This window comes from Meriones unguiculatus, chromosome 10, assembly GCF_030254825.1.
Source record: "Meriones unguiculatus strain TT.TT164.6M chromosome 10, Bangor_MerUng_6.1, whole genome shotgun sequence".
NCBI classification, from domain to species: domain Eukaryota; kingdom Metazoa; phylum Chordata; class Mammalia; order Rodentia; family Muridae; genus Meriones; species Meriones unguiculatus.
Window position 1 is genome coordinate 51,555,149 of NC_083358.1, and position 14,484 is coordinate 51,569,632.

The 14,484-nt window shown below is 46.1% G+C and overlaps 1 protein-coding gene across 1 annotated transcript; it reads right to left on the minus strand.

The window, feature by feature from the left end:
* Positions 1–902: 902 nt before the first annotated feature.
* On the minus strand, positions 903–13,383 carry Lrrc53 (leucine rich repeat containing 53). The gene is made up of 4 exons (XM_021662842.2): positions 13,296–13,383; positions 10,336–11,151; positions 6,281–6,796; positions 903–2,824 (listed from the first exon to the last, which is right to left on the minus strand). The coding sequence occupies exons 1-4, from the start codon at positions 13,381–13,383 to the stop codon at positions 903–905; spliced, it is 3,342 nt and encodes a 1,113-aa protein (XP_021518517.1).
* Between the last annotated feature and the right edge of the window lie 1,101 nt (positions 13,384–14,484).

Below are 14,484 nucleotides of genomic sequence, written 5' to 3' on the forward strand. Positions count from 1 at the left end.
AAACCTGTTTGCCCTTCTGCAAGGAAGGAAGCTAAGATCGCCCTCTTCTGGACTTGGAGGATTTTTTCAAAATTTGCAGTTGGCCTAGAAATCCTCATTTTTTTTTTTCCTCTCAGAGAAATAGCGGGTTTTTAAAGACTTCTGCTTAAGATCTAAGAAAATTATCGACAGAATGATTACAAAAGGGTAGAATTTACCACTGTGCAGTACAGTTACAAACACGGCTGAGTCTTCATTACACCATAATTAAGAAAACAGATCAGGCACACATGAATATATAATCATCGGTGTAGAAAGCAAAATTGTAATAGCACTAATTGAGAAGTGCAGAACAATTTCCATAAAATATACATCAGATGCAAAATGTTCTTTCATGTAGAGTCTTTTATTTGTTTGAAGCTTCTTGGTTGATTTTCCAGGACTAGGCAAAAGTTTCCATCGTCCCGTTCCTTGGAGCGGTTTTTTTCAATCAAGCATAGGGAACGTACTCCAGACTCCATCGTCGTTTTTTGTGCTGTAACTCACTATAAACTTCTATTTCACAGGGAATAAAGAATTATGAAAAATTGTGCCCTAAAGTGTGTGTTTTCGGTTAGGAATGGTTCTGACCCTCCAGGAGACAGCCCAGGCAGGAAATAAACGCTGCGCAGCTTGCTGATCCCGACTCCGCTTCTAAAAGCGGAGGCTTAGAGTCCTCAGTGAACAACGGGTGCCAGGCAGGGTTTCAAGCAGCGTTTTCAGCTCCATTTTCTCTGCTAGGAATTAGAGGCCCCTGGTTTCTGCCTGAGAACGGATGACATTCAACTCCCGTGAGAGGTAGCCCGCTCCAGACATCCCACTGTCCTGGCGGCTTCCCTGCGTTCACTGCCATCTCTGTCTGATTGCTCACCCCCAGGGTCTCTTCAATGAGGCCTGTGATTGTGAGGTTGAGGGTCTGTGTCACTCAAGTCTTTAATGGAAACTACCCCCTTGTCAGAGCTGGGACGGCACAGGACAAGATCCTCCTCCCCGCCACCGTCCAGTGTCCGCGGGCTTCCATCCGTGGAGCGCATCTGTGTCATCCAGCTTCCTGCGCTAGGATTCTCTGTCCCCGCAAGTGCTTGTCCCTGTTCTTTCATCCCTGACTGTGCTCCTGGTGGTTCTCCATGCTTGTCTCTGGGCGATGCACGTTTGCTGTGGGTTTCCCTTCCGTTGTTCTCCTGTTGGTGTGGCATGCAATGCCCCACCAGGATCGGCAGGTGATTGTGGAGCTGTGTGGAAGCCGTGGGAGAGGAGTCCCGATCCTCTAGCTGAGGAATCTTGTTTTCTGTATTGATTCCATCCCCGTCTGTAATACAATTTTCCGCAGTTTCATGTGATAGTTTCAATTCATTTGTTAATGTTTTTTCCTCACTTCCAAGCTGTTCGTGGCTTGAGTTTTGCTCTTCCTGTTTTAACACTTGATTCTCATCTAAACGGTGACCTTTGCTGAAGGTGTCGATCACCTGGTTACCAAGGGACAAAGCAAAGTGGTTTAACTCATTGATCTTTAATTTGTCCTGGTCCACGTATTGAGCAGACATTATCACTAGGTGGTCAATAACTCCCCTGGAGTGTTGAGGTGGTAAAACCCTCTTCCCTACATTCCCCAGACAGGCTGCGGAGGGGCCTAGGACTTGTAGATGAGTAGCATTCACCATTTGCTCCGGTAAGAAAAGAGGGTGTGAGGGCTGGTGCTCAGCAGCCGTGACTGTAGGTTGCGGCAGTATTGATGTGCTTCCATTAGGAGCCTGGCCCACCGGGCAGCAACTGCCCTGCGTAGAACCCTTGCTGCCTACAGACAAGCTGTCAACCCGGAGAGTGCCATCCTGGTGAGGGGTCTGCTCTGGGGCGCCCTCCAGCGGTACCTTTGAGCTTGTGAGCTTAGCATGGCTGCTCCTCTCTGGAAGCTGAAAACTGACAGAAGACAGAGGTTTTGCTCTGAATGTTCTTTCAGAAGTTCTGGCTGGTTTCTTGGGATGTAACCTTGTTTGTTTATGTCTCTTGGGGAGCTTTTTGGGGGATTCCTCCGGGTGGACCTTAGCTTTTCCAAGGGGGTTCAGATCTAACTTTATCCTTAAATTATGTCCCTTCACTTTCTCACTCAGAGGAGACGGCTTGGACCTCTTCTTTTTCAGAGGCAGATGCTCTGGAAGCCTTTCTTTCGCTTCCTTGACCTCCTCCAGGCTGGCACGGTTGTTGAGATCCGAGGAAGTCGCGTGCTGGCTTTCACTATCTAGCTGTGTCCAGGACACTGGTGCTTCTGCAGATAGCACCAGCCTGTTGGCCCTCACCACACCAGGGTCCCGGAATTTAACCCTCTTGGTAGAATATGCCTTCTTGATTCTTTCTGGCAGCCTCAGTTTTTCTTTGCTTCCCTGGCTCCTGAGAAATTTTTCTATTGCTCTGTTAATTTGGATTTGTTCTTTCTCAAATCTTGTGTGTTTTCTGCTATCTGGCTTATTCTTTTTCCTAAAATCTTGAAATTCATCCCAGGACACATATTTGCAGGTAAAGGAAGTGCTGGAGTGAGGATCTGTGGGCTTGCCCTGCTTTAAGGGGCCGTGTTGAGCGCCATAGCCCTCTCTGCGGCGGAAGACTTTGCCTGCAGCACACTCCCCTGGCTCCCCCAGCTTGGAGGGTGCCCTGGTGATGAAAGCGCTCTGGCTGGGAGGCTGTGCGGTACCGTCTCCATTTCCTATTGGAGGCTGCCAGGATCTGTGTGCTGAATGCTTCCCAAGATTCTTTCTCTCCAAGGTTGAGGCAGAGGTCACATATCTGCTTCGAAATATGTCACCGCTCGAATCTGCTGAACAATAATGCAGGAATTTACCACGAGGCCTAGCCTTAGTATCCCAACCAACCAACCGGAGGTCTAAGAACCCTATGAAGATTGTGAAGTGGCTCCTTTAACTATGACAATTCCTTAGTATTTCTAATCTTCTAAGACACCAAAGAGGACCCTTGGCTGTTTGGTATATTTGCAACCATGTGCACAGTAGCCTCCTGTTGGTCAGCTGTGCTGCTGACTTAGAACGTTGGCGTTAGGGGTGGAAACGACATTCACGCTACCTTATAGTCACATTCTGCCATGGTTCTGTTAGCTTGAAAGATGAATGGCCTCTGAACCTACTTCAAACTGCACAGTCACATTTTTCTTATTTTCCATTTTGGAATACAAATTTGGAAAAATGTAGATGAAATATTAAGCAATGTTCAGGCTTTAAACAGAGTAACATAGACAATGAAAAAAAATACTTGTTGCCTTAATTAAAGCGGAAGTCCACGTTGTATTTTACTTCCTTCAAGATAATGCAATACCCACTAAAGGGTTACTATTAAGTGGGTGATTTTGTATGTTGCCTGTTAGAAATATCTACCTGTGACTTTAAAAGAGTATAAATAAATATACTATTAACAGTATACACATTCAATAATATCAATAAAGCCTAATACTAGCTGGGCTCATAAGAAGAACTAGGCAATGTGATAAATATTATACATTTATTATCTCATCTGATAATAACAAGAGCCACATTCTGCTGCAAATGTTCTGCTATCTTAGGACTTTTAAAAGCAAGGAAATTCACTGAGATGTTTGATGCTTTTCCCCAGTTCCTCATGAGGACTTGGTCCAGGCTATCTGACTCTGATCTACAATGAATGGAACTATGCATCCCTAGCCTACTTTCTCTTGTTCACGAAATTGTTTTATTTAGAGGAGAGAAAAAAAGGAAAGACTTCCATTTATTAGGAAGAAGAAGAGGTGAGCTATTCCCAAGGCTAGGACATCACCATACAGCAAGGCACACTTGTGAGTGACTTTGAGAGAGCTGCTGGATTAAATGAGACTATGTGTGAGTGGGGAAAGAGTTGATGAACTTTGTCAGATGCTCAGAGAGTTCTGGGAAGTGAAGGTAAACAACAAGAACTATTTACCTAGATGATTTCTGGCACTTTCACTACCTTCAGAAGTCTCTGCTGAAGTCCCACATCACAGGCAAAAACTCAGACTTTTTTTTGGGACCAAGTGTGGCCTTCACTGCTCTCTTAAATTCTTCCCTCTTACCCCAGGATGCTGCAGAACTGTAAATGCTTTCTCAAGGTCACAACTGATGTGACAGACTAAGGAGCCAATGATACAAAGGGTTAATCAGCCACATACACTGGTGTGTAGAACTCCCCCACAGACATGCCAAGCAAGGTTTTAGGTACCACTGAAAGCTAAAAGGAACTGAAAAGGCTAAGCCCTTATTTCTTATAAAGTAAAACCAATCTCCTTTGATTTCTTTGGAAGCTGTTTTTTCTTAGCCATCTTTGTCTGGAGTCAAACCATCAGCCCCAAGGAAACAGCAAGAAATGCAGTCAGATAAACTCACATCCTGCCTTATGCCACATAGGAAATAAAATATAGTTTCATTCTTATCCTGTGGTGCCCAAATGCAGCCTTAGGGCCAGATCCCTGCAGTAAGTGAATCACGTGGCTCCTCTGTCATTCATTTTCCAGCAGAAAATCCTGCTTCTTCCAAACCAGTTGAAATGAGAGGCATGGCCTCCTTCTCAAGCAGCCCTTTAAGTTTGCACTGCAGGGCTTGAATGCATGGCCCAGAATTCAGGAAGGAAGGGAAGGCGCTTGAGTCATTGCCTCCAGATGAGTATTGGCATTGCCTGTGGACAGCAGAAACTGTCATGGCCAGGGCCATTGGGCTCCCAGCATGGGACAATGACTTAAGCCTGATGTTACCAGAACCGAAAGTTATCATCCTGGATGGCTCAGCAAGCAAATATATTTCTTTTTTATTTATAATATAATTTTTGTATTTATTACAATTTATTCACTATGTATCCCAGCTGTAAACCCCCTCCCTCATCCCCTCCTAAAGCCACCCTCCTTCCCTCACCTTCTTCCATTTTCTTCCCCAAGTCCACTGACAGGGGAGGTCCTCCTCCCCTTCCATCTAACCCTAGCCTATTAGGGGTCATCAGAAGTGGTTACATTGTCTTCCTCTGTATTCCAGTAAGGCTCCCCCCCAGAGGGGGAGGTGATCAAAGAGCCAGCCACTGAGTTCATCTCAGAGACAGCCCCTGTTGCCCTTACTAGGAAGCCCATTTGAAGACTGAGATGCTATGGGCTACATCTGTGCAGGGATTCTGGGTTAGCTCAATGAATGGTCCTTGGTTGGAGTATCAGTCTCAGAAAAGACCCCTGGGCCCAGATATTTTGGTTCTTTTGGTCTCCTTGTGGAGCTCCTGTTCCCTCCAGGTCTTTCTAGCTCCCCCTTCTTTCATAAGATTCCCTGCTGCCCAAGGTTTGGTTATGAGTCTCAGCCTCTGTTTTGATACTCTGCTTGGTAGAGTCTGTCAGAGGCCCTCTGTGGTAGGCTCTTGTCCTGTTCCCTGTTTTCTCCCTCTTCAGATGTCCATCCCATTTGCCTTTCTGAATGGGGATTGAGCATCTTACTCAGGGTCCTCCTTCCTGATTAGCTTCTTTATATGTACATATTTTAGTATGTTTATCCTATAGTATATGTATAATATCCACTCATAAGTGAGTATGTACCATGTGTGTCTTTCTGCTTCTGGGATACCTCACTCAGAATTATCTTTTCTAGTTCCCACCCATGTTTCTTGACATTGTTCCTGAAATGAGTTTAGGAGGCTATTCTTCTCACATGCCATGCTCCAGAAGGCTGTTCACGACATACTAGTGTCAGAGCACAGGGATGTTGAGGGGAAAGCTGGTACCCACCCTCTTAGGAATCTGAACAATATTGCTCTTGAGACCTCCTCTCTTTCCTTCTTAAAGCAGTGTTAGCTGTTGGGGTTCAACATTCACTTCTCAGGCAGGAAAGGCAGCACAGACTGCTCACCCAGGTACACACAAATTTACACTTTCAAACAGAGAGACTCATACTCACCACATACACCAGAAACACACTCCCACTCACAGAAACACATTTACTGGCACACAAACACACACTCACACACACTCAGACATACATAAGAGCAGGTAAACACATACATACATACATACATACATACATACACACATACAAACACTTGTGCACACACACAGAGGTACTCAGATGTGCACATGTGTGTGTTTACACACATACACACACTCCCAGTACCCTTATATCTTCAGAAAAGAAGAAAAAGAGCACAGTGAATTTTATAGCATTTCTTTGCTGGAGACACAGAAAACGGGGTTCCTCCTTCTGAGAAACTAAGCACAATAGGATTTTCTAACAGCCAAGCTCACCTATTTTTCTTGTTCTGTGCTGAGGCAGGATTTGAGGCTGGACTTCCGCGTGGTTCAGGCTGCTTAGCTCTTCAGCTGTCTTTGAACAACACCTTGTAACTAAGCCTGTATCACAAAGATCCTTCTCATTCCTGGGAGGCCTTGTGCATTCTGCCTGTGGCAGTCCCTCACACAGGCAGGCTCTCACACGGCCTGCCCCGTGGTTTCTCCCTTTCAGCTCTCTGAGTGATGCATCCACGGCTGTGGGCTGGGAGGCCGGCGTTGCTCGGTGGCTGCTCTCCTGGCTAAGTGCTGTTTCCTTTCTGGAGCCCACATCGGCCATGACCTCTGTCTCATTCTCTCGAGTTAAGTGGCAGTTACAGCACCCCACGGCATGGCCATTTCTGGCTTCACGAGCACACAGGGATCCATTGAGGGTTCTGCAACAAAGGGTTTTGGATGTGGGTTCATTTGCTCTGCCTTGTTGGAGTTTCCGGTTAAATATGACTAACCCCACACATGTGAGACCAATGGCTCCTGTAGCAAAGAAACAGACAATTAAAAGAGCATCATGTGAGAAGCGCAATGCTCACACTCCCGACGGCCCTGGAGGCATCCATCAGCACAGGAAAGCCAGCCAGCCAGCCAGTAGCTGCTATAATTGACTTCACTCCACACTCCAGTCTGTACATTAGGAATTCTAGGACCAGAGAGCTGCTCCCTGGGCAAGAGGGCTTTTCCACAAGCACTGGGTCCTGAGTTCAAATCCACAACATCACCACAAAAATCTCGGCGTGCTCACATGTGCACTGCAACCCCAGAGCTATGGGAGGGTCACCATGGTCTACTAGATGCCAACCTAGCTCCAGGTTCAGCGAGAGGCCCGGTCTCAAGAGAATAAGGAAGAGGCTGATAAAGCACTGTGCCCTAACGAAACACATTTCTGTGTGCCTGGTTCTAGAAATCAGTGTAAAAAGTACTGTGTGGTAAGATCCCCAAGCAGTGCCCTATAGAGCATGTATGTGAAATTCATCACAGGCAGAAATCTTGGCAGATGTCCACGGGATCCCTTCCTCTGTAGGACTGAGGACTCTCCCTGGAGACTGGTGGCTACACACAGGGTTGCCATGCATATGCTTGCCTGTCTCCTGCCCTTTGACCTGGCATTTCCCTGTTCAGCTTGAACCCCACTATCTGTTACTTGGCTGTGCAGCTGCCTGAGCTTTCTCTGTAACACATGTTAATTATCCCTGGCTCTCAGATTCTGGGAACAATCAGGGAAAATCTGCTGCTGTTGGGATGCTTTTGCTATTTGTGGTAAATAGTTTCTTGGCATCTTTTTTAACTGATGTTATTACACAAATGTTAAAGAAGTTTGTGTTTCTGAGAAGTTTGGATTCCTTTTGTGGGAGTTTGATTGCCTGGTTTCTACTAGAAGTGTAACCAGGAAGGAGTCAGAGAGAGCTGGTATTCAATTCACTCACTCGGAACCTCTTCTCAAGTCATGGTTCATAGCACAAATCTACCTCTCAGCTTTGGATGCCATTGGTGGGCCTCTGCCTTCCAAATTTAGAGCCTAATCATGGACATAGACACACATGGAGACATATACACTACTGGCACACACAGAGGGATGCATACATACCCAATCACAGACACAGACACACACACACACACACAGAGAGAGAGAGAGAGAGAGAGAGAGAGAGAGAGAGAGAGAAAGACAGAGACAGAGACAGAGAGAATTTGAAGCACACAGACACATATCCAGACAGACACACAGAAGAATATGTGTGCACATACACAATTTGAAACACAGACACATATGACCTTCATTATCTATAGAATATTTTATATAATCTATATAAATTATATATATTTTTCACCATGCACTGACATAGTTCTAAAACACACAGAGATGATTACGAATTTCAGTTAGGCAACACTGTGCATCATTCATCTGGCAAGCTATGATAGCCAATGTATTTTAAAATCCCATTGTTCTTAAAAAATTGAATGTTATCACCCCCTTGTGTGGTGTGGGCCAAGTATATGAAAGAGATGCAAAACTACAAGTCCTTAAAGAATCCAGAGCCCTCCAGAGAAAGAGAAAATAGAGGTGCATCAACGTGCAGCCACTTGCCCTACGCCATGCATCTGGTCAGAGGGGATGCAGGGTTCAATCTGCAGTCACATGCTGACTGACTCAGTGGCTGCACGCCATGGGTCATACATGTGAAGTTTCCACTCCACAGGTCATACATTTTGGCTTCCACAGGTCATGCATGTGAGGTTTCTACAGGTCATGCTTATGAGGTTTCCACAGGTCATGTATGTGAGGTGGTTTCCACAGGTCATGCATGTGAGGTCTCTACAAGTCATGTATGTGAGGTGATTTCCACAGGTCATGTATATGAGGTTTCTACAGGTCATGTATGTGAGGTTCCTCAGGTTCTCCTGCTGACTTTTTCTCATGGGTCTGGAAAAGCCTACTGGCAAATTTTTAAATACATCTTTATTCTTTGAAAAGTCCATACATATGTGTAAAGCTGAGGCTTGAAATTACATATATTTATTTTGCGTGTGGGAGGGGGGTTATTGGGTTAGCATGTCACCCTCACGTGGAGGTTGGAGGACAAAGGAAGCATTGTGTCTCTGCCCTGTGAGTGCCCTGCTGGTAAAACTCAGGCCAGCAGACTTGGAAGCAAGCACCCTTAGCCTTGAGCCATCTCTCCAGTGCCCTCTGGTGACTTTTACAGGGCAGAAAAGTGCACAGGTCTGAACACCCCAAGAGCTCACCATGCCTTCAAACCTGAGGCCTTGGAAATACTCCAGTCCTGTGTGGACAGTGGCTACTGAAACAGGAAGTATTCCTGTGTGGCAGTCGTGTCAGAAGGGAGTCTAAGAGACACACTGGTTACAGGGAAGCTTAGTCATTCTCAGGCTCTTATCTCCACCTTGCCTTGGTCTTCTGAAGCAGGAAGTGCTAGCAACCTGTGCCAGGTGTGCCACGCCTCTTCACTACTCTCCCCCACTCACAGCCATCCTCCTCTCCCCAGCAGTAGACAGGACTACTCCAAGAACAGATGCTAGAGTCTATCATCTATCCTGTTTCCCCTTCTAAATGATAGTTAAGCATCATTTAGATGCTAGGGTCCTCCTTGTTGTTTAGCTTCTTTAGGTCTATAGATTATAGTATGTTAATCCTATATAATAAAGCTAATATCCTCTTATAAATTAGTATATACCATGTCTGTCTTTCTGCTTCTGGGTTACTTCACTAAGGATGATCTTTTCTAGATCCAACCATTTGCCTGCAAATTTCATGAATTCCTTTTTTTTTTTTTAACAGCTGAGTAGTATTCCATTGTGTAAATGTACCACAATTTCTGCAACTATCTAGGGATATCTAGGTTGTTTCCAGCTTCTGGCTAAAGAGGTAGATAAGAGGAAACAGGATGGGGCCTATTATAGAGGGTCCACTGAAAGGATCCACCCAACAGGGGATCAAGGCAGATGCCGAGACTCATGGCCAACTTTCGGCAGAGTGCAGTGAGTCTTGTGGAAGAAGAGGGGGATAGAGGGACACAGAGGGAACGTAAGCCCCACAAGGAGACCAACAAAGCTAAAGGATCTGAGCCCAGGGGGTTCTGCAGAAACTATGCACCAACCAAGGACCATGCTTGGAGAGGACCTAGACCCCCTGCTCAGATGTGGCAGGAATGGCAGCTCAGTCTTCATGTGGGTACCTTAGTAAGGGGAGCAGAGGCTGCCTCTATCATGCCTGCTCTTTGATCACTCGCCCCTGATGATGTAGCCTTGCCAGGTCACAGAGAAAGAGGATCCAGGCAGTCCTGACGAGATTTGACAAGCTGTGGGCAGATGGCAAAGGAGAACTCCCCCTTTCAGTGGACTAGGGGAAGGGGATGGTTGAACAGGGAGGGAGGCTGGGACTAGGGGGAGTTGAGGGAGGGGCTTCAATCGGGATATATAATGAATAAATTGTGAAAAATTAAAATTAAAAAAAATATACACACTGGAGGAAAGAAGGCAGGGCCCCCTTTCCCCTGATCTACCTGCAAAGACGAGCACAGTTATGAGAGCCGCATCCTGCCCAGGGAGGAGGGGACGCCTGTCCTTCGGCGCCAGAGTGTGGTTGTGCCCCTTGGAGTCACAGTTGGTCTCAGACAGCCTGAGCATGCTCTTTGCAGCGTCCACAGCTGGGGGGGACACCCGACAGTTTAGGCCTTCGGTGGGACGGAGAGTGTGAGCTGGAGACCTCACAAAGTCTCGCAGGAAGCGGGCCAGCGGGTAGAGATCGCAGACGCAGCTCCATCGGTTGCCCTCCAAGCTCAGAAGGCTGAGTTGCTTCAGCGGGGTGAAGGCATCCGGCATGTGGGCCAACATGTTTCTAGAAAGGTCCACTGCCTGCAGCTGGGGCAGCGGCCGGAAGGCATCCTTCTCGATGAAGGAGATGAAATTGTTGGATAAGTCCAGATGCCTGAGTCTGTGGAGGTTGGCGCCTTCAAAGGAACTCCGTGTGAGGTTGCTGATCTGATTGCCGTCCAGCAGGAGTCGGCTCAGGGCCCTGGTGTTCCGGAACCAGGCCGCTCTCAGGCTGCGGAGAGCGTTGTGGCTCAGGACCAAGACCTGCAGGCTGCGCAGCTTGCTGAAGGTGTGGTCGGGCAGAGAAGCACTGGGGATACGGTTGTGTCCCAGAGACAAGGTCCGCAGCTTGGTGAGGCCGTGCAAGGAGCCTTCCTGGATTCTGGAGATTGCGTTTCTGCTCAGAGAGAGCAGGGCCAGGTTAACCAGGAGCGTCAGGTTGGTACTGTGCACTACAGAGAGGTGTCCGTCTGTAAGGATTAGAACCCTGGTGCTCTCGGGAGCTGCTGTGGACAAAAAAGCACAAGCTACAGGCAGCTACAAGCACATAGGGAGAACAGGGGGAGCTTTGTCATTTCCCTCAAAATTTCACGTTTGAGAAACACGGGCTTTAAGAATGGTGGGGCTTCCCTCCCTCCCTCCTCTGTCCCTGGAACACGCTCATTCAAGGAACATATGCCTATGTGTTCCTCGGTATGAAGAGTTAACCGGTTTGGGGGTTCACCCATATTGATGTTGTTTTGAAGGTGGCTTTCCAAGCCTCCCATAGAGGTTGAATCCGCATTGAGCCAGCTCTACCGTCCCCGTGGACCTTCTCCCCAACCCTAGAGCTGATGTGATAAGGCTCCCTCACCAGACTCTTGTCAGTAGTGTATATTTATGCTAGAAAGTCTTCTCTCCAACATAAAGGTGTGTGTCAGGGTAAGGAGTGGGGAGGAACTCAGTTTATTTTCTTTTATTTAGTTTTTTATCTATCTATCTATCCATCTATCTATCTATCTATCTATCTATCTATCTATCATCTATCATCTATTTGCTTCAGGCTAAAGTTGTCAACTGGGTCAGATCTATATTCTTTCCAGACACCTGGAGGGCCTGTCTGTAGGGTTCTCATTGAGTAGAGGCCATCTTGGCCTCCTGTCTGATGTCTGTGCCTCCAGTGAAGTCTGTCCTGGGCTGACAGGTGGTGCTCAGGGCTTCCAACTGTTAAAGCTCTTCTTATAATCACCTCTGAGCCATCGCTGCTCTGTCATTAGAAACCAACGCATTTTAACTCAATAAAGCGGCATTGTAATCAGGAGTTATTGTAACTCATCTTTATCACGCTGAAGTTGTTTTGACTGCAGATGACAGTACATGAGAATGAAGGAGCCCATTGCCCCAGGAGGTCTGAAGGTGATATTAGAACCATCAGCCATGGGGGAAGCGAATCTTAGTTCTCCTGGGAAATAAAGACTGCAAGGTTGAAACAAAGAGATAAAATTGTAAAAGACAAAGAATTAGCATAGGCTTCCTTCCCTTGGAGGGATCCTTTGCCTCCTGGCAACACACAGAAGCTTAAATCGGGGCACTTTGTAAAGCCTGTGTTACTGATTATTTAAATTCTTTTCATTCTGGCCACTTTGACATTGTGTTCCTCTCACTGCTGTGTCTGAGAAGAGCTGGGTGAGGTCTTTGTTTGTTGGGTGCCCAGGGCCTTGGGGACCAGCAGATTCCCATTGAACAAGCTCTGGTTTCTCCATTGCTCATGTGCAAAAACACACAAACGCTGCCCAGTACCTTTCTGACTCTGTGTTCATGAATCTGGCCCACACGGGTGGCGTCCTGGGTGTCAGGATGCGGCGATGCAGAGGGGACAGCAACTCTGCCATCTCACACACACACCACAGAGGAGAGTGTGTCAGGAACATATTGTGCTGTTTGCCTGCATACACCCACCACCATGAAACCCCTCCTTTCAGACAGGATGAGAGTCTTGGGGTTTTAGGAAGGAAAGAAATTACCTCCCTCCACTCTGTGTTCACTCGTTTTTGAAAATTTTCCACTGACAGAGCTTATAGCTTGTTTATCCCTTTCGTGAATATCAGATGTAAATCACATTCTCCTCAAATTTGTTAATAAGGTGTCTTATTAAATTGTTGACTTAAGCAAGCAATATGTAATGAATACAGGCAGCACTTCTTGTTAGCATTTCTACAGCTCATTTACCACCGATAAAAAGAGAGAGAGACCAGACTTTGAAGATGAGATGGCTTTGATAATAATCGGTTTTGCTGGTACACTGGTTAATCTTATGAATGCTGAACCATTGCAGCTCAGGACTTCAGTTTGTGCTAAGGCTCAAATCTACACAATGCACAGACAAAAACAGCTTCAGTAATCAAAATTCTCCTTTTTGTTTTTAAGTAACAACATGAGGTGCAGATATTCTTCTGAATAAAACTATCTCCGTTAACTCTGAACATAGTGACATCTTATTGCTTGTGACAATAAGGAACAGAAAATAAAGTAAGGTTGCAAGTCCCGTAGCTGTGCAAGGCCTTTGGAGGCTGCCTCTCTCTGGGGGATCTCAGAGAGGCCGCTAAAACATGGACATAGCAACGGGGTCATTTCCTCCACTCTCCACTGTGTGGAGATTTGTGCATATTACCTACTATGTAGGTTAGCTGGTGACACAGGGTGACATCTTGGGTGCACACCACACAGGACGCAGGGCAGGCTATTGTCACCGGCAACATGAAGGCAAGGAACAGGAGCCATCCACCTGAAAAACAGGGCAAAGCACAAGACCCGTGAGAATGTGGTGTCCATCCAGTGCGGTGCCTCTCACTTGGAACTTCCGCCTTTTGATGGTGGCTGCTTCTTAATGAGCACCATGGAGTTCTTGCAAGAGTGAAAGGCTCCTGCTTGGCATCTACAGTGAACCATTAGCATGTTTGACCATAAATCCAGAGAGCTCACATCCAGGATGCTCTGTTAGTAGGGAAGCAAACAACTTAGATTCCTGGCAGAGCACATTAGTGTTTGCAGTACTTTTGCCCAAAATATCATCTTATTATTTCTTTCCAGTTTTCATCATCTTTGAGGCTGAAGAAATGGAAGCTGAGGGTGGTTAATAAGCCACTTGGATTCACACAGATAGAAGGAGTGACCCCAAGTCTTTTATACTGGGTGTGACATGTGTCTCCAGTGCTGGAGTCTATCTTACTCTGCCAGCCTCACACACCTGCAGGGGAACCAGCTCTTTTCCTACAGACCAAGGTGTCCCACATCGGAGACTAAGACCATAGCTCAGCCCAGCATTGAAGTCAGATGGGTTATTGACCAGTGGTGGCACCTTTTATGAATTACTTTCTTCTATTAATTTTCCACTTTCCTCTATTAAACACAACAACAAAAACCAACAGCAGTAGCAACGCCTGTCAACCACACAGAGTTAGATGAGGTGCTCAAAGTACAATAAATGTTCAAGCTTGCCCGATACTACCTTTCCAAGCCTCCTAAGTGAAATATCAGCACCATTTCAAACTTCATTCAAAAAGACCTCTTAAAAGGAATTCATTGGTAGATGAAAGAAAGAAAGAAAGAAAGAAAGAAAGAAAGAAAGAAAGAAAGAAAGAAAGAAAGAAAGAAAGAAATGGGGAAATGAAAAGGAAGGAAGAAGACTGTAATGAAGTTTATATAACAGTTTGAGAACAAAATGAAGTATACAATTATTAATTTAATTATTGGTTCAATAAGAATTTTAGAAAATATTTCAGATTCAGGGCCCAGATTATGGCCTTTATCCTTTGGGGATGGACATGTAGGTGGAACCCTGTCTCATTGGGTGTGAATTC